This window comes from Elaeis guineensis, chromosome 2 (genome assembly GCF_000442705.2).
Source record: "Elaeis guineensis isolate ETL-2024a chromosome 2, EG11, whole genome shotgun sequence".
Taxonomy (NCBI): Eukaryota; Viridiplantae; Streptophyta; class Magnoliopsida; order Arecales; family Arecaceae; genus Elaeis; species Elaeis guineensis.
Window position 1 is genome coordinate 117,515,802 of NC_025994.2, and position 18,437 is coordinate 117,534,238.

At 34.6% G+C, this 18,437-nt stretch overlaps 1 protein-coding gene across 1 annotated transcript; it reads left to right on the forward strand.

The window, feature by feature from the left end:
• The first annotated feature begins 15,513 nt into the window (after positions 1-15,513).
• LOC140855502 (uncharacterized) lies at positions 15,514-17,858 on the forward strand. Its single transcript, XM_073251387.1, has one exon. The coding sequence runs from the start codon at positions 15,795-15,797 to the stop codon at positions 16,989-16,991; it is 1,197 nt and encodes a 398-aa protein (XP_073107488.1). The 5' UTR covers positions 15,514-15,794; the 3' UTR covers positions 16,992-17,858.
• The last annotated feature ends 579 nt before the right edge of the window (positions 17,859-18,437 follow it).

The window sequence follows — 18,437 nt, forward strand, 5'->3', positions numbered from 1 at the left end:
TGCGTCATTAATGACGGCGCCATACCGTGCTCCACTATATAAATCGGGGAAGACAACAGTGCAAGGGATCCTCCACTTCTCGACTTTGAGACCACAGGCTTGCTCCTCCCTCTCCCTCTCTCTCTCGATCGAGCTCTCTGTCTACATTTCACTGTTGCCCAGTCACCTCTCTGACTTGACCGTCGGAGGGTCCCCGCCGGAGCCGCCTCCGGTCAGTGTGGACTTCTCGTTTTTGCAGGTGCACGTTCCCCGGCGATCGATCGACGAGGCGATTGGCCGCAACAGAGACGTTATATTTAGCTGATTGGAAATTATGCTAGATGGTGTCACACCACAAATCCCACCATCACCGCTTCAAAATTATTAAGCATGCCAATGCTAACAATGAAAGTTAGGTGCATATTTTTTTTTTCAAAAAATAAAATGAGCTAAAATTGTTTATTGTTCATCGGTGACTCTCATTTTCATCTAAATTTCTTGAGTAGATCTATCTTCCAAAATATTTAATAAATTTAACCCTTTATTTCTATGCCGATAAATAAAGATTCGCAAGATTTTTTATTTTATTTTCTTGAATTTTTTTATTTGTAATTAGAGAATGCTAATTTAGGGTTTGTATAGAATTGTTGTTGGCAATAAAATTTTTGGAGCATTTGAAGTGGAGTTTTAAAAAATAAGATTTTAATAAAAAATAGTCTATTATATTATTATAATATATTGCATTACCACAATATAAATATCATGATATTAATATAATATAATGATTGTATTAATAAGTTATATTATATTATACTACATTATTACATTACAATAGTATAATGTAATATATTTTTGCAATAATACATAAATATAAGATAATATATTTTTAATATATTATTTTATAATTATGTATTATTATAAAATTATAATACATCATACTATTGTAATGTAATAATGTAGTATAATATAATATACTATTAATTTATCATTATTACATTAATTAAACTACATTATATTTTATTATATTATAATATTATATTTATAGCATAATAATATTATATGATATGGTATAAGATATAATTATAAGATTTGCTGGTCTATAGTTTGGTCATAAAAAAAAAATCATTAAAACCAAAATAGCTTCTCAATATTGGCGAGAAAGCACTTTTCGGGAGAAGCTCTAAAATATAGGTTTTTCCAAATAGTTATTTTCAACTTTCTACAAAGATAAAACTACTTTCTAATTTTTTTTATCAAACACTACTATATCATTTAAAAATGCTTTTAGAGAATCAAAAAATAATTTCTAATCTTCCAGCTGTAATATAATCCTATATGAGATGAATTATTTCAGCTGTAATCTCTTATCATATTCATTGAAATACTTTATTTGTATGCAAGTTGCCAAAGAATCAAATTCATAAAATTTCAATATAAAATTATATAATGACAATGCATTGATGTAACTGCAAGCATGATAGAAAGGTAATCAAATTTGTTGGAACCATAACTATCTTTCAAGAATGGGATGCTATGTTTAGAAAGCAATAAAGCTTGTCTCTAATAATATTATCCTTCTAAGATTTAAGGATATTGATAGGGATGGATATCCAAATATTTTTCCATCACCAAACTGAATGGGATAGTTTTTATTGTAATTGTAAGTATTTCTTTTGTAATAGTTCCACCTGGGGTATTTAATAGGGTAGTTAAGGTTTATGTGTCAAATTTTTATCCCTCCACCTTAGACGCATATGTGGATCTAAAAAAATATGACATTATCTAATTAGTTCTCTCTATGTATAGCACCTCTCCATATCAATAGCTTTTGGCTCAAGTTTTTTTAACAAAAACAGGTTTTTTTTAAAAATATTAACATCACATCTTTGTTTTTCTAAAAAACTTCATTTACATATCAAAGAAAATCTTTATTAATATATTTTAACATAAATGAAGAATTTTAACATAAATGGAGAATTTTTTATTCATTTATTAATATATTTTAGGAATTGATTGATTTCTAATCTTTTCTATGAATACTGACAAATATCCTAATTAGCCAGGCTATTCTTAAGAAGAAAAAAGTAACAGCTTTAATTTTCTTTTAAGTACACTGTTTCCAAAATAGTGAAAATCGGTTCCACTTATCCCACCCTCCCCTATTTTAGCTTTTTCTAATTCATGTATTCCCTGATTTGTCAATCCAGCCTCTATTTTAAAGTTTAATTCTTAATGTTTAATAAAAAAAATCGCACCTGCTTTCAAATTAACCACCTATTATTAATTATTAATGAAAAATGACAGCCTTAAATATCTTTGAAAAGCTATTTTGCAAGCATTGAAAATTATCTCTATTTGTCCAGCTTTTCTGATCAGTAAAAATAATAATAGAAAGTTTAATAAAGAAAATCTCACCTGCTTCCAAATTAGCCACCTATTATTAATGAAAAATGATAGCCTTAAATATCTTTGAAAAACTATTTTGGAAGGAAAGACAAAAAAAAAAATACAAGCGGTACCACCAACAATTATGCTAAATAAATCCTCCTATCCCAGAAAGCTTCTTGCCACCACACAGTTGAAGGCATGGGACATTTTGATTAACTAATCCATTCAAGGAATCCAACAATATCATACTCAGCTAATAACTAATTAAGGATGAAAATATTTACAAGATAAGCGAGAAGGGGTGCGAGGACTAAAATTTGTACTCCAGCATTTGGTATTCCACTACCAGCTTCATTGGACATTAACCAACTCAACTTTATGCTGTTAATAGCCATCTATAGATGACTTCTCTCGAACAATGGAGATCTCAGAGAGAGCATCATCTAAAAGAAAAATCAATCTAAAAAAATATGACATGGCCTAATTAGTTCTCTCTATGTATGGCACCTCTTCATATCAGTAGCTTTTGGCCCAAGTTTTTTTAACAAAAATAGATTCTTTTAAAAATATTAACATCACATGTTTATTTTTTTAAAAAACTTCATTTCCATATCAAAGAAAACTTTTATTAATATATTTTAACATAAATAGAGAATTTTAACATAAATGGAGAATTTTTCACTCATTTATTAATATATTTTCAAAATTTTAACATAAATGAAGAATTTTAATATAAATATACTTCCATTCTAGATTTTCAATTCAAATTATTTGCTTTATTATAAAGCCTAATAGGCAAAACAGTGTTTAGATCAAATTCTTCATTCTATCCATTATTATTATCCTTCTATATTCTCATTTCAACATGGCTATGAGATGTAATTCTATAAAGGACATAACTCTACTCAAGGAGAATTAGAGGATCAAAGCAAGAGTGGTTCGAATGTAGAGAATGCCCAGATTTAATCTTTCCAAAGAGATTAACAGTATCGAGATGGTTCTTCAAGATATAATGGTGAGGTGATGTCATAATAAGTATTTTATATTTTTTTATTCATTAATCAGTAGTTAATCTTATATTTATTTTTTTTCCATTAGAAATCAAGGATTCATGCAACAATAAAATATTTTTTTTTTTAAATTTAAGAATATTATCTCAAAAGGAAAAGTATTTATTATAAGTCAGTTCAAGATTGGTCAAAATAGTGGTTCTTATAGGACTACTAAACATTCATTTAAAATTAACTTTCAATACTCCACCAATGTGCGTGTTACGGAGAATGATTCTGGGATATCTATGTATGGTTTTGAGTTTACTCGGTTCATAGAGATAACCTTAAGACAAGTCGATGAGAATTATTTGGTTGGTAAGATTACTACATTATGTACTATTGTTAATATAAGTATCATGATATTCTTTAAAATATTATTTTATTTTTTTATATATAAATTAATTTTTATTTCATATTTGTTATAGTTATTATAGATGTTATTGGCAAGTTATCCATTATTGGTGAACTGAAAGAAAGCTGTAAGGATGGCAGCAATCAAAAGAAAATGGAGATAGAGCTTGAAGATACATTGTCATTTTTATCACTCTTGATGCACATATATCCTATTCACATGTTTGATATTTTTTCATTCCGTTAATATGTGTTCTGTTTCACTCTTCATACACATGTATTCTATTCACTATTGTTTTAATATGTATTTTGTTAACATGTATTCTGTTTACATGGAAAATGGGCCACGAGCTCAAAAAAAATAAATACTCAGCACTGTTTATATTTTTATATTAAATTATTCAATATTTACAAAGGTAATAGAATGATTTGTACATTGTGGGGGTCTTTTGCCGACAATATTGTTGAAATTATATCCAATACCCAAAATAGTCTTATTATTATTGTTGTCCAATGGTGTAAGATTAAAGACTTCTCTGGTATGCATTCTCTATGCATGAGTTTTATCTTATGAGTAATGTCATCAATATATAATTTTTACATATTTAATTATCTTTGTTCTATTTTATATAGGCAACAGAAAGATATCAAATTCTCTATATGCATCTAGGATGCTTATAAATCCCATTATTTCAGAGGTCACCGAATTTTTATCTCGGTAAAATATCAAATTCTCTCTGTGCATCTATAGATATGTGAAAGTATGTAGTATGATAATCCTCTTTGATATTTTTTTTGTAACAGTCCATTATTTATCATACTCTTTTTTTTATTTTAATAAAAAAATTATATAGATTTAATTGATCTTTAACTCGAATGAATATTAAAAAAATGATAGTATCGATATGATTAATAGATATATCATAGTTTAAGATTCTCGATCCTTTACACATCATCTTTATTGGTGCAGATCGAAGATTGATGAGGTTGCTTTATCACAGCAACCTAGCCAACTTTGTAATTAGATAACTATTTCTACCATTGATGATCTTTTATAGATTCAAGAGAGGAAGACTATTGACGAGATAAAGGAGTGTCGTGATGTATGTTAAATTCTTGATTTTAAAGTTGACATCCACCCTTCATGTTATCTTCAATCTTTTATTGATGCATTTCAAGAGACTATATGTGTGACACTCGCTACGGTGATGAGCATCGACATGGAGTATGGGTGGTTTTATAACTCTTGCAAGAAATGCACCAAAAAAGTTGTTTCGGATGGCTCTGAGTTTTACTGCGAAAAATGTAATGGGCTTGTGAATTCTGTTGTACCTAGGTAAAGATGTAAAATAAATTGATTGATGGATATTTATGTTAATATCATTTATACTAATTTTATCTCCAATCATTTTGTATGGGTTCAAGATTGAGTTGAGGGTGATTGATGAATCTGACAGTGCTATTTTCATTATTTTTTATCGTGAGGCTGCTAAGTTCCTTCAATGCACTGCTACTAAATTAAGAGATTTTATGTATACAGTATGTGCCTGAGAGATAGAGTGCTGTGTAGGATTTGATATATTCTATTTTATTTACTATGGTTAATTTTTTTGTTCTCTGATTCAACATAGAATTTCGGTGATATCAATCAAACTCCTGAGCATTTAGACCAATTTCTTGAGAAGAAGTTTATTTTTAAAGTGCAAATCACTAATAGGAACATTAGGGGTTATAGCTACATATACTTGGTAACGTGTATGACCAATGATGAAGATTTGATTGCAGTCTATTGGTCTAATAATAATTTAGCACAGGTACATATCTATTTGAAAAAATTTTCAGACCGGATAATCTCAATAGGTGAAGGAGCAACAGACAAAAGCAACGAAGGTGAAACTATGGTTGATATTTCTAACGATATTCTCATAAATGTCTCAGACAATCCTATAAAGGCAATTGTTGAGAGCACGTATCCTAATATTTTGAAAAATATAAATGTTCTCAATTATTTTCAAGAAAGAGTTATTCTTGCTCCCACCTTGTTGAATGTTGACATTGTTAATGAGTATGTGCTTTCAATAATCTCAAAGGAAGAGAGAATATATTTTAGTTCAAACAATGTTTGTAGGGCAGATACAAACATTGACAGCATGGATGATTTGTACACAATAAAATACTTGAATAGCGTAAGGATGTCGGGCCTACCAAATCATATGTTAAAGTTGAAAGTCGGTGCTCCTGTGATGTTGTTTAGAAATATTGATAAATCTTTGGAGTTGTGCAATGGTACAAGATTAATTATCAGTTAACTAGAGAAGCACGTGCTTGAAGCAAAAGTTATCTCAGAAAGTAATATTGGTCAGAAGATTATCATTCTAAAGATGGTAATAACACCTTCAGATGCCAGATTACTTTTTAAGCTTCATAGGAGATAATTCCCTTTGGCACTATGTTTTGCTATGACAATAAATAAGAGCCAAGGTTAGCCTCTTTCAAATGTGAGTTTATATCTATCCAGCCCTGTATTCATTGATGGGCAACTATACATCGTCGTTTCAAGATGACGGAGTAGAAGTGTACTAAAGATTTTAATTCTTGATAAAGACGAAAATCTTTCGAAGAGTACTACCAACATCGTGTACAAAGAAATATTCAATAACTTATCTTAGGTTATTATCTATACAACCTTTATCCATATGATTACTTATGATTATTTGCTATTATTTTTATATTTGATATTATTTTATTAATTATATTTATTTTTTAATTTACAGGCATCTTTGTAAGCAAGAATCCACAATCAAAGATGGTCTACAAAATTATTGTAATTTTTTTCTTTTGTAAGTAGTTATGCCTATTTCATTTCAATTAAGTACTCAAAATATTGTAGTACTAATTAATCTTATCTCTCAAATTACAGATATTTTTTATCATATTATATCGACAACCACTAATAAAGTATAGAGTTATTTTAAGGTTATATATTATCTATTTTCAAAATAGCCATAAATAATGTTTTAAATTATTAAGCATGTTTTACATTTTTTCAGTTATATATTTTTTATTTTATGCTATTGTTATACCATAATCCACACATGGGTCCATACTAGTTTCAATATAAAATTATATAATGACAATGCATCGATGTAACCGCAAGCATGATAGAAAGGTAATCAAATTTGTTGGAACCATAGCTATCTTTCAAGAATGAGATGCTATGTTTAGAAAGCAATAAAGCTTATCTCTAATAATATTATCCTTCTAAGATTTGAGGATATTAATAGGGATGGATATCCAAATATTTTTCCATCACCAAATTGAATGGGATAGTTTTAACCAAAATTAAATCAAAATGGTTTTGGTGATGGTTTTAAAATTGGTTTTGATTCGGTTCTAATTTTAGTAAATTTTCTGACCTAAAATTGAATCCAAAATCAAAAATATCTGATGGTTAATATCCTTAATATACTTTGTGTTCAATATAAAGTCAACTTAAGAACTTTATGAAACAACCTAGACCATCCCATATTCCAATCAATGATAAATGTGGATCACACATTATTTCTGGATATATCTCTTAGATAAGTTGGTATGAATTATACTACATAAATTATGGATGATATCTGTAATTTTATTATTTATATATAAAAATTTTGAAATGAATAAAAAAATTAAATAATTTTTATTTATTTTGTTTGAATTTTATTTTTATAGTTTTCTTTGTGGCGGTTATGGTTTGTGATTTTAAAAACCATTTGGATTCGATTTTAGTTAGATTTCAGGTTCATTTTTGATTTTTTACCATCGCATCGAATTGGCTTCCTTGTTATTCCTACTAGGAATGTATACCAACACTGCTATAATTGCCTCCTACGACAATTTCATATTGGTTATATATATATATATATATATTCTTTTTGGAATTGGATGGTGGAGATAAGCCCCACCTTTTTGGGGAATCTCACACATGTTTGGTGAAGTCTGGGGCCCTTGAGATGAAGGCTGAGCTACAGCCATCGTCCTTGTAGACAGGACGCCGAAGTTCTGCACCATCAAAACCCCATCCACTCTTTTGCAAGCCCACCATCCAGACCCGTCAAAAGGATATCAAGAATGCCAAGCCGAGCCAGGCTCAATTCGGACACCAATTATTGTCTGCACTTAAACCGAGCTGCTCCTAACGTCCTCGTTATGACTCGACCACTCGAGTTTTCGATCAATTGATACTCAATACACTGCTTTCGCACGAGATATTGATGCAATCAATTCCTAACGTTTTATGTCATTTGCAAATCTGGCATTCCATATGGATCATCCATCGATCACCTCGAGATCTTTACAGATGAACGTATGACAAAATTCAAAGTATTTTGCGATTTGTGTAACAGATGATCCAAATACTGGATTCATGTGAAGGAAAGGGAAGACATAACCCTGATTCAATTATAAATCTGTTAACTACTTAATCGTAGATTTCATTCGCATAAGTTCCTTGGTGCACAAGATATATATATATATATATATATAATGGTTGCCTGGCCACCATCCTATTCACTATTTACAAGCATGATGAGATTAATGCACTCATGATGTGTCATGTTGAGATTTACACGTATGAATTTTGACATGATTCCGAGTCATGGCCATGAAGCTTTTTTTCTTTTTTTTATTTCCTTTAGAAACGAAGTTTTGTTCGATTAAATAAAACGGTGGGGGACACGGAACCAAGTGGATGGATACAAGCGGTGGCGGTGCTGCAGGCAGAGACCATTCGGTCTAAAGTTAGAAGTGGGACGGCATGGAGAATTTTCTGATGCCGCGTGAACGCCAGCCTTTGATCAGCTGATTATTTTAAGAACAGAACAACGCCAAGCACACTTCATCCACATCAAACAGTGTGATTAAATAACCTCACTTTCCCACTTTGATGTAACAAACAAACAACATTGCAATGGTGAGCATCACCAGAAAGCTCATAATTTGATATCCAATGTTTAAAAAGTATACAGAAATGTTTGCCCTCTCAATTTCCATCGAGCTATGTATACCTTTTCAATCAGTGTTAAATACATCAAAGCAAATTAAACAATATAATTACATCAGTAACAATATAAGAAAAAAACGGTGTATACCTTTAGCCCACAAAGATTTCTAGTGTGGCAAATCCAAACTCTACCGAGAAAACGGGGGGGAACAAAAAAACCAGAAACAGAGCTTGTTCTGACGTTAAGCTAGTGGCCGACGCCCGGGCTCGGAACGGACTCCAGCCAGCGCTTGTTGATGCCCGTGGAGTGCGACGCAGAGGGCCTCTCACCGGCAGGACCCATGCCATGACCCCTGTTCTTTGGAGAAGAAGGTGGAACCCTTCCCTTTGGAAGAGCACTTAGAAACAAAGCACCATCCAACGTTGCAACCTTCCCTTCTCCTCCACTCAAGAGCTTCCTTGCATCCATCGGCGATGAAAGGAACAAGAAAAAGAAGAAGCAGAAGAAAACCAGCGGATTCGTTTTCATCTTATGTGAAGCCATGAGGAAGAGAGAATTTTTGAGAGGTGGCGTATGGAGGAAAGAATGGAATGGTAATGTAGAAATAAGACTCCTCAGAAGCTGGTGTGGTTAATTCAGGAGCGTTTAAGGGGGGAGTGGGGTTCCTTTTATGCTGATAAGGAGGAGTCGGTGGGTTGTCTTAGATGGGATAGAAAGATGGCTTATTTGGGATAAGTCAAACGGAAAAGTATCGTGTGTTTCGCCACTTCCTGATCCCGTAGCGGTATGGTCATTGACGTTACTAACCGCCAAGAGTCCAAGTCGCTCTTTTTGTCCTGTGTTGAAAAAAAAAGGGAAAAAACTCGCCGGCCTCTTTGTTTCCTGGTACTTTCTTCCCTGTTTCCGTCTTAGACTGGTTTTATTGTTCCACTTGGAATTGGAATTAAACTATCCAGGTTGAGGAATCTGGGAATAAGAAACCGAGGCATTAAGGTGGAGCCAGCATTTACTCACTTTTGGAAAGCTGGAAGGCAGTCCAGTTGAAGGATGAATGGCCCTGAGTCAAAGGTGGCATCAGGATGACAAAATAGACGGCAGCCACCAAAGGACAAAAAAGCCAGGATTCTTATGCAGGTTTGAATGGAGGGGCAGAGCCATGGAGGGAATTAGGAATGGAATCTGTGGAACTACTACTAACGATGAGGAATTGGTATTTATTGATTGGAAGGCATGAGGAATTAGTCTAATGGGTGGCAGTGGCCTTCCTAAGAATATTTTTTTCTTGCCGTTTTGTCGTTGCGTTTTCGACGTTTGGAATGCGAGCCAGAGTGCGTTACAATCGCTAAATCTCACTGTGGCATTAAAGTACTGGGAATTAGACGAGCAGAAAGAAAGGGATTAAAGGCGTGATGTTTGGTGGCAAATCTTCCGCGTGGAAGGGAACGTCTTTTAGTCATTGTAGCGGTGTACGGCCGTCGGATATTAGTCTTTTTTTTTTTTTTGCTTGAGTATGAACAGCAGAACATTGAAAAGAAAAAGGATTTCTGACTCACACGTATGGTTTAATTCAATGCATTCGGTTAACCAAATTAAAAAAGGGGAGAGGGATAAGAGAAACAACAGGGTAAGAGCTAGCAACCTGGCAGATATTAGGCTATTAGTCTTTTCTTGGAACAACTTTTGCCACACTGACCGGACTCGTAGAGTCTTCTTTAGAGGATTGTTTGGCACGACAAGTCTATTGCATTCAAATACGTTATTTGGTGACAGAGTAATGCATGGCCGACCTAGGCCTACGAACCCGTGGTCTTGTACGCGTGCATAGACTAATTGGCATCAATGTTTTCCATTCTATCGTGGTGGCAAATTGTCTTATTGGTTGAATAAACTTGTCTAGTCTTTTCTAAGTTTTCTGCTGACCACTTTCACGTGCTGCAGCTCAGCTTCCATGTGTGTCTACATCATGACTAAATTAGTAGAAATATCTCCAATAATGAAAGATCTTAAGCATGGAGGCTGTACTGGACTGGAAGAAAAATAGTGAGATAATCCCAGTCCTGTTGATACTTGATAGGAAATATAGAACTAGTCTAGGCATACGGTGTTTGAATATTTTCTATGCTTTTCAATGGTGTATGTTATCTTTTGCATATGAAAATTGTCACATTTGTTTGTCTATAGAAAAATGATGGGGTGTTATGTTATCATTCCAAGATTTCAATATAGAAGGCGATCATAATAAGGAGATACAAAGATCGGAGGAAAGTTAGGGTTTTATTTTTTCAAAAAATTTTTTGCTTTTTTGCCTCTTTTTTTTTTTTTTTTTTTTTTTTTTTTGGAGGTGTGGGTTAGGTTGCACAGGTGGATGAAACATAAGTGGAATATTGGCATTTGGTTTGGTACATTCATAAAAATTTTAGCTGTGATTTAATTAAAATGCTAAGTTATAGGCATTTGGCTAGTTGGCGGGCACCTCTCTTTTAGGGACTTTCCCTAGGAGAAGATCTAAACCCAATAAAAAAAAGGTGAGCTAGCATGAACAGGTATGTTCAAACAGTTTTATCTTTTAAAATTATTTGTAAATAAAATTTTTAAATCTTTTGAAAGCAAAAACTCATTGCTTACGCACAAGAGCAAAACATATCCACTCAAAACAAAAGAGGAAAGTTTGAAATTTTTCTATCTATCCGCTCTATCTTTTCTTGTTCATCCTTCTTTTTCAGTGATGTTCAATTTTTTGCATCATCTACCTTTTTTATTTAGAAAGACCCAACCAAGTTCCTGACCATCATGATTTGATCTCCAACAGCTTTACTCTGTTGCGTCTGGATATATTAATGAGGCAAGCAAAATTCATAGTTTCTCAATCGCCTGTACTTCACAGCTTACCACTGTCTTCAATATACTCTTGGCATTTGATTAAATGAGTCCACTAAAGATAATAATCCACTATTGGCATGCAAAATCAGGACTGCAATATTCTTCCAAAAGGCAATTTCAAACAAAAGCAGTGAATAATGTGAGTTTCGTGTAAATGCTATCTTCAGCATTATTCTCCATGTAATATTTTACTAATTCATAAATATTTAAGAAAAAAAACAGTAATGATGTCAAACTGGCCTTTAATTTGCTAAATAAAAATGTAATAGAAACTAGCATGACATAAGCCAATTTGCACATTTATCCTATATTTATTTCTCGCGATGACCTGGTAGCTAGGTTGATTCCTACTTGTCCATACTACGCTATCTTCAAATAGCTATAGCTTTATAGCCAAGGATGCGAGTGGTTGCAATATAATATACAAAAAGAAGAAAAAAAAAAAAAAAGGGAAAAAGTCCCCATGGAGGTTTGCCGACTATAGTTATGCTATCACCACTCTCAGCCTTGAAATTTCAAGACACTGATTAGTGATCGCCAACTCATTTGCATCACTAGAAGCTGGATTAAACAGAACTACCCACTTGTGGATCCCACTTGAATCCAGCAGCAATCATAATTGAGTGCTTTCCAAATTGATATGGGGACGGATGCAGGCTCGCACCGTAATTCATCAACAAATTTCAATCCACATGGGTGTTGCTCTTGCATTGCTGACTATAGCTACGACCACTCTGCCTCGGACATTTGAGAAAGATTGAGGAAACCTGGTCAACTCAATTCTCAGCGTCCAAATTCGAATCAAGCTACAATAAAAGAAAAAAAACCCATATACAGATCCAATGTTTGATAATTATCTGTTTCATAAACTTGATGTTCACGTTAGAGGAGGAGAGTTAGGTCTGACACATTGGATCGTTTGATAGTTCAATACAACACAAATATGTTGATCAAGTTTTGGGATGTACGAAGTACCACTTTGAGATGGTATTTGATTGCGGAATAAATTTTGCAAGGGACCGTCTCTGTACTGTTCGAGAAATCGTCTATTCTGCGGAAAAGAGGGGTATGGCGTTTAGCTAGTTAAATGAATACAGGAAATAAGTGGAAGCAGTACGGTGCATTAATGCTCATTAGATTTCTAGATATTTTAGATTTTAGCACAAAGACTAAATTTCCCTTCCATATTTCCACGTGTTTATGGAGCGGGAAAGGACAAAACTGGTAATTGGAGAGAACAGGCGAAGCTTATTTGGCAGTATAATTCTGTTCCACCAAAATGGTGGAATAGATTTAGTTGCATGGGCTCATACCCCCACAGCCCCTGCTGTTGCGCCTATGTTTAAGTTTGGCAAGGATACCCCTCAAATAGGAGATATCCCCATGAGAAATTTTTTGTCCCCTGCTCTCAGTGGAGAACAAGTGCATAACTTCACCGGATTGGGCCACTAGCACAATTAATAACATGACAAGTGTTTAATATAATTCAATTTTTTTTAAATTTTTTCTTGATAAAAATATATTTTCTCTCTAAAATACTATCTTTTACTCTATTTTTTTTTATGGTTGGCCAAGATGTCATAGATAACACTAGGACATCGTAACAATCAGCAGAATATCATAAAAAATAATAAAATATTATAATAATAATATAATATCTATAATAATAGTATGACATCTTTTTACATTTTATGAATAATTATCGAAAAATAATATTATTAACATAAGATATCAAATCAGGAAGTCATGGGATTCACAGTAAGTTATTTAAGGTATTAGAAAGTAATAATAATCTTTTTTTTCTTTATTTTATGATATTTTAAATAATATATATAATTTTTTATATTTTTATATGATATTTTGTTGATTATTATAATTTTTTATTTTTTGAAAGAAAAAAATATTTTCATCAAAAAAAATTGATAAAAGAAATTAAGTCATTATTAATTATGCTACATGACCTATTCCACTGGAAGTGATGCACTTTTTTTCCATCACGAGCCGGTGGACAAAGAATTTCCCTATCCCCCGTTTGTTCCATGACAAAAGGCGCGGCCCACCCGCCCCCCCCACCAATTCTCGATATCTTACTTTTGCCGCAACTTGAAGTATGATCCAAATAACGAAGTTCTATTGGATTATCAAACCACCTGATGAACGTTGGGCCCAACCCACGTACCAAGCTCAACTTTCAAATAAGCCCAAGTGAGGCCGAAACCCATTGTTGATTACTTGGGCCAAACTTCACTCTCTTGCATAGTTTTAACTCGGCCACCATTTTTTTTTTGAGAAAAATTCTTTGTACACGGCATATAATATAAAAAAAATATATCTTTTAATCTGATAGAATCACGTAGTTATCACTTTCCAATGCATATTTAATATCTATAGTTCAATTTTTTTGTTTAAAATTTTTAATGACGAACACGTCTTTCTTCTTCTTAAAAAATTATTGATCCTATGGCCATACAAAAGATGCCATAATTTTTCTTTCAAAAATCATAAAAAAAAATATATAGAAAAATTTTAAGTGACAAAAATATCATTCTCTTATAACATCCTGCGATCAAATTATAACTTTCTACATATATAAAATCATAATTTAATCACATGATATCATAATATGATCAGATGATGTCATAATTTGTTTAAAAGATGAGCATTTTTGTCATTCAAAACTACAAACAAAAAAATAGAATTATATGCAATAAATACATATTAAAAAATGATGGCTACGTGATTCAATCAGATAGAACAATATATTTATTCTATACCACATGCAGTGTACAAAGAATTACTCTTTTTCCAAAGCTAAAATATAAATCCCAGCATCAGCTCATTGCTCTCTTGTTCCGAGCATCGCCCAGAAGCCCAAATTATCAGGGTGTTAAAAATCCATGAAAACAACGCGGTCTTTTGCCCACCTGTTCCTTTAGGGAAAAAAAAAAAACAAAAGAAAAATAAAATCAAAGGCAGAAGATGGAGGGACTTCATTCAGACAAAATCAAAAGCAAAACTGCTTCCCATTCAAATAAGCATAAATTTGCATTGATCTGCAACAAAACTACCCACCAAGCATTGACGGCTATATTTATATTTAACCATTATTCTTGGTCATATCAGCAACCATTGATGAATCATCCCCAACCAAATTCTCAGCATCAAAATCTAGATAAAGCTAGAAAAAAACAACTCTCCTTTGTATAAAGAATCCCACTTAACATCGGAATGAATTCTCAAGATGGCAAAAGATTAACAGGCCTGAGCCAGCCCAAGACTATTGCAATAATCAAGCCTAGCTCGGTCTCCAAATAATGGCAAAGAGACATATCTCATGGATGGAAAACCAACTCTTAAAGATAAAATGGAATATCTGCATGCAAGACAGCTTCAAGTGCTCATTCTAAATTTTCCCCAAGAGACTAGTTTTCTTTTTTTTTATAAAAAAAAGAAAAGTAAATATACTGAGGTGCATTTTAACATCAATTTTTCTCATATGAAAATAAAAATAAAAATTTTATTTTTATTCTAGATCTGAAAATATTAAAATATTTTATATAATTAATTATTTTTAAAAATATAAATATGATGATGGCATTCACAGCCATCGTAGCGGTAATGATAGCAATAATATAAATGGCCATGGTGGTGGCGGACACTGTTAATAGTGATAAAAGACATAAATTTTATTTTTTAAAAATAATCAAAATAAAAATATTTTATTTTATTTTAAAAAAATAAAATAAAATAATTTTTAAAATAAAATAATAAAATAATGGTACAAACATATCCTATCTCAGTTTCTGTTACGAAGGCTCACCCAATCTTTCAACCTAACAAGATTTAAATTAAAAAAAAAAAAAAGAAAAAAAAGAAAGAGACGTGATTATATAAATCCAATTTCTAAATTCAATCAGCCAGAACCCTGATTTGAGGCTGCCCACGCAAAAATAGTAGAAGGCGGGATTTAATTCAAACGAACGCAAAAGCAAAAGCAGAAACTCATCCTTTTCCTGCTCTCATCCTTTTTCTTCCTCCTTTCCGCTCTTCGATTCCGAAGAGATGTACGGCCCTGTCTGTACTGTAGAAGGTGCAGCAAAAGTTAGGTGCCCTTCGCAACATCCAGCCCGCCAGTTCCTTTCGAAAATCCAACCACAAAATGATCGCTTACTTAACACCTTTCACCATTCATTCTCTCCTGCTCCTCAGAATCTCGCTCCACCTGCAACCCTTACGCCTCCTTCTGAGGAGAGAGATGAAATGGAAAAGGAAGCAAGCCAAGCACCAGCAAGAAGAGAAGGAGAAGAAGCACTCCACTTCCAGTTTTTCCATTTCCAACATCCTTCCACTTTGTTGGTTTTCCAAGCTCAGGAATTTGAGCTCCAAACCCAAAGTCCCGACCGCCAAACCCGTGCGAAATGCGGCCGGACCGCCACCGCCGCCTTCTCCTCGCCACCGCTCCGCCTCCGACCATCTCTCCTTCTCACCCGCCGTTCTTGACCGGCTCGTCGCCCGATTCCCCACCTCCTTCCGCGACGCCGGCGACGCCCCTCGCCGCCGATCCATCGGAGAGGATGATAGCCTCCTCGCCCGAGACAGGACGAGTCACAGCCGAGGAATCGCCCGATCCGCCCGGCATAACTCGGTGGGCGAGCTCGACTTCAGGCCGCCGCCTACTTCGTTCACCGACAGCCGGCCGAACTTGGAACTCGCTGAGTCGCAGCCGCTGGGCCACCTGATCCCCTTCTCGAGGAGGTCGTCCCGGCGATGGCCCCGGAATCTCGAGCCCGCCTCGGAGAGCGAGAAGTCCGAAACCGATCCCTCCCGGATGCGCCACCGCCGGTTGCGGCGGCGGAGGCGGAGGAGCAAGGCAGGAAGAGAAGGCGGTGGGGCTTTGGAGGAGACGGAAGGGCTTCCGGCGCGGAGAACGAAGCCGCCTCCGGCCACCGATCCCGATAGGACAGAGGAGAATCGCTGGGGCGGAGAAGCCCGCAAGTCCATCAGCGGAAGGATGCGGCCCAAGGTTAGGGTTTGTTCGCCGCGGCCGTCGGTGGCATCGAGGGCGGAAATGGGAAGGATAAAAGCGCGGAGGAGAGCAGAGGCCGAGGAGAAGAAGGGGTTGGAGAGCTTCGCGGTGGTAAAGTGCTCGTGTGATCCGCAGAAGGATTTCAGGGAATCGATGGTGGAGATGATATGGGAGAAGAGGATCGGACGGCCGGAGGAGCTCGAGAGCCTGCTCGCATGCTACCTGTCGCTCAACTCGGACGAGCACCATGACGTTATCGTAAAAGTTTTCCGGCAGGTCTGGTTCGACCTCAACCCGGAGCGGTTCAGCTCGCACCGCTTCAATGATTAAACCGCCGGTTGTTGGTCAGACCGGCATATATTTTGTATCTCTGGCTTGTCCATTTTCTTGATCTATCTTAGTTTCTCTATTTACGATAAGAAATGGTGTCTTGCTTTCAGCAAGGGAGCGGACTTAATTACACAACGTTAATATAAAGGTTCTTGGGGTATAACCAAGTATCATCACTTTATTTTTATTTTCTCGGGTCTTATAACTTTACTAGCTATTCACATGCTCTGTGGGTGAACCTTAACAAAAAGGCTTGCATCCTGTGACCACGGTGTGCTTTGAACTTCCTCATAAAAATACAGTGCATCTCATGGAGTTTTGTCATGTAACATGGCATATTCCCATCTTCAAGTTAATCCAAGTCATCTAAAGTTTGTATAATGTCTAACATCTCATCGATGACTATTATACAGCCAACAATACCGGTAAAACTTAACATTCTTTAGTGAACAGTTGTATTCCACAATGAAATGCAAAAATAGATCATTTTTATGAATTCTCAAATCCAATTGAAAATAGAGATATGAGAAAAGTAAAAGTATACATATGGTATACCGACTAGACTTCACAAATGATCTTAAAAACTTACACATGCCTTGCATCTTTTTTGATATAACATGCCTTGCATCTCCAGCATAAAGCAAGGACTGCATGGTAGTTTCCGTTAGATCATTATTTACCTAATAGCTAAAACAATGATTTGGTTGTCCTTGTAGAACACGCTGGAAATTGTTTCATCACACACCTCTTCTTAAAGCAATGTTGCACCACCAGCCAACCCTATGGTCCAGAGACTCCGTCTATGAGGTGATTATGTAGTAGATGCAACGTTATGGTCTCAAATCCCGTTGGAACATTCCGTATGATATTGGGACAAGGTACCCTCTCGAGTATCAAAAGGGTACCATCCCATCATTATTCTAGCATCCTAATTTACACGTTTTGAAACATTCCTTATTCCGAATATCAGGACCTAGGACAACATGAAATGACTGAGTCCCATTCCATTACGGATGCAAACAAGACGAGCTATTCATAAGCTACTAGAACATGACTCAAGTTCAAACTCGGCTCGACTTGATTATTATCGAGTTCAAATCAAAATTCAAGTAGTTCGAATAATTTTTCGAATCGAGCTCAAGTAGCTGGATATTCAGCTCAACAACTTACGAACCCACTCAAATTACATATATTTTTAATAATATTATTTTTATTTATAATATATATTATTATATATATTATTAATAAGTTAAGATTCAATTTTGAATTTGAACTCGAGCTCGAGTATGGTTCGATTATTTTTCAAGTTAAATCGAGTCGATTCCGAGTTGTTTCTATTTTTCACCAAATCGAATTCGAACTTGAGACATTAAAGCTCAATCGAGATAGAGTCTAGTTTCGAATCCAAGTATTTTCAATCAAGTCGAATTCGAGTTTCTAATTATT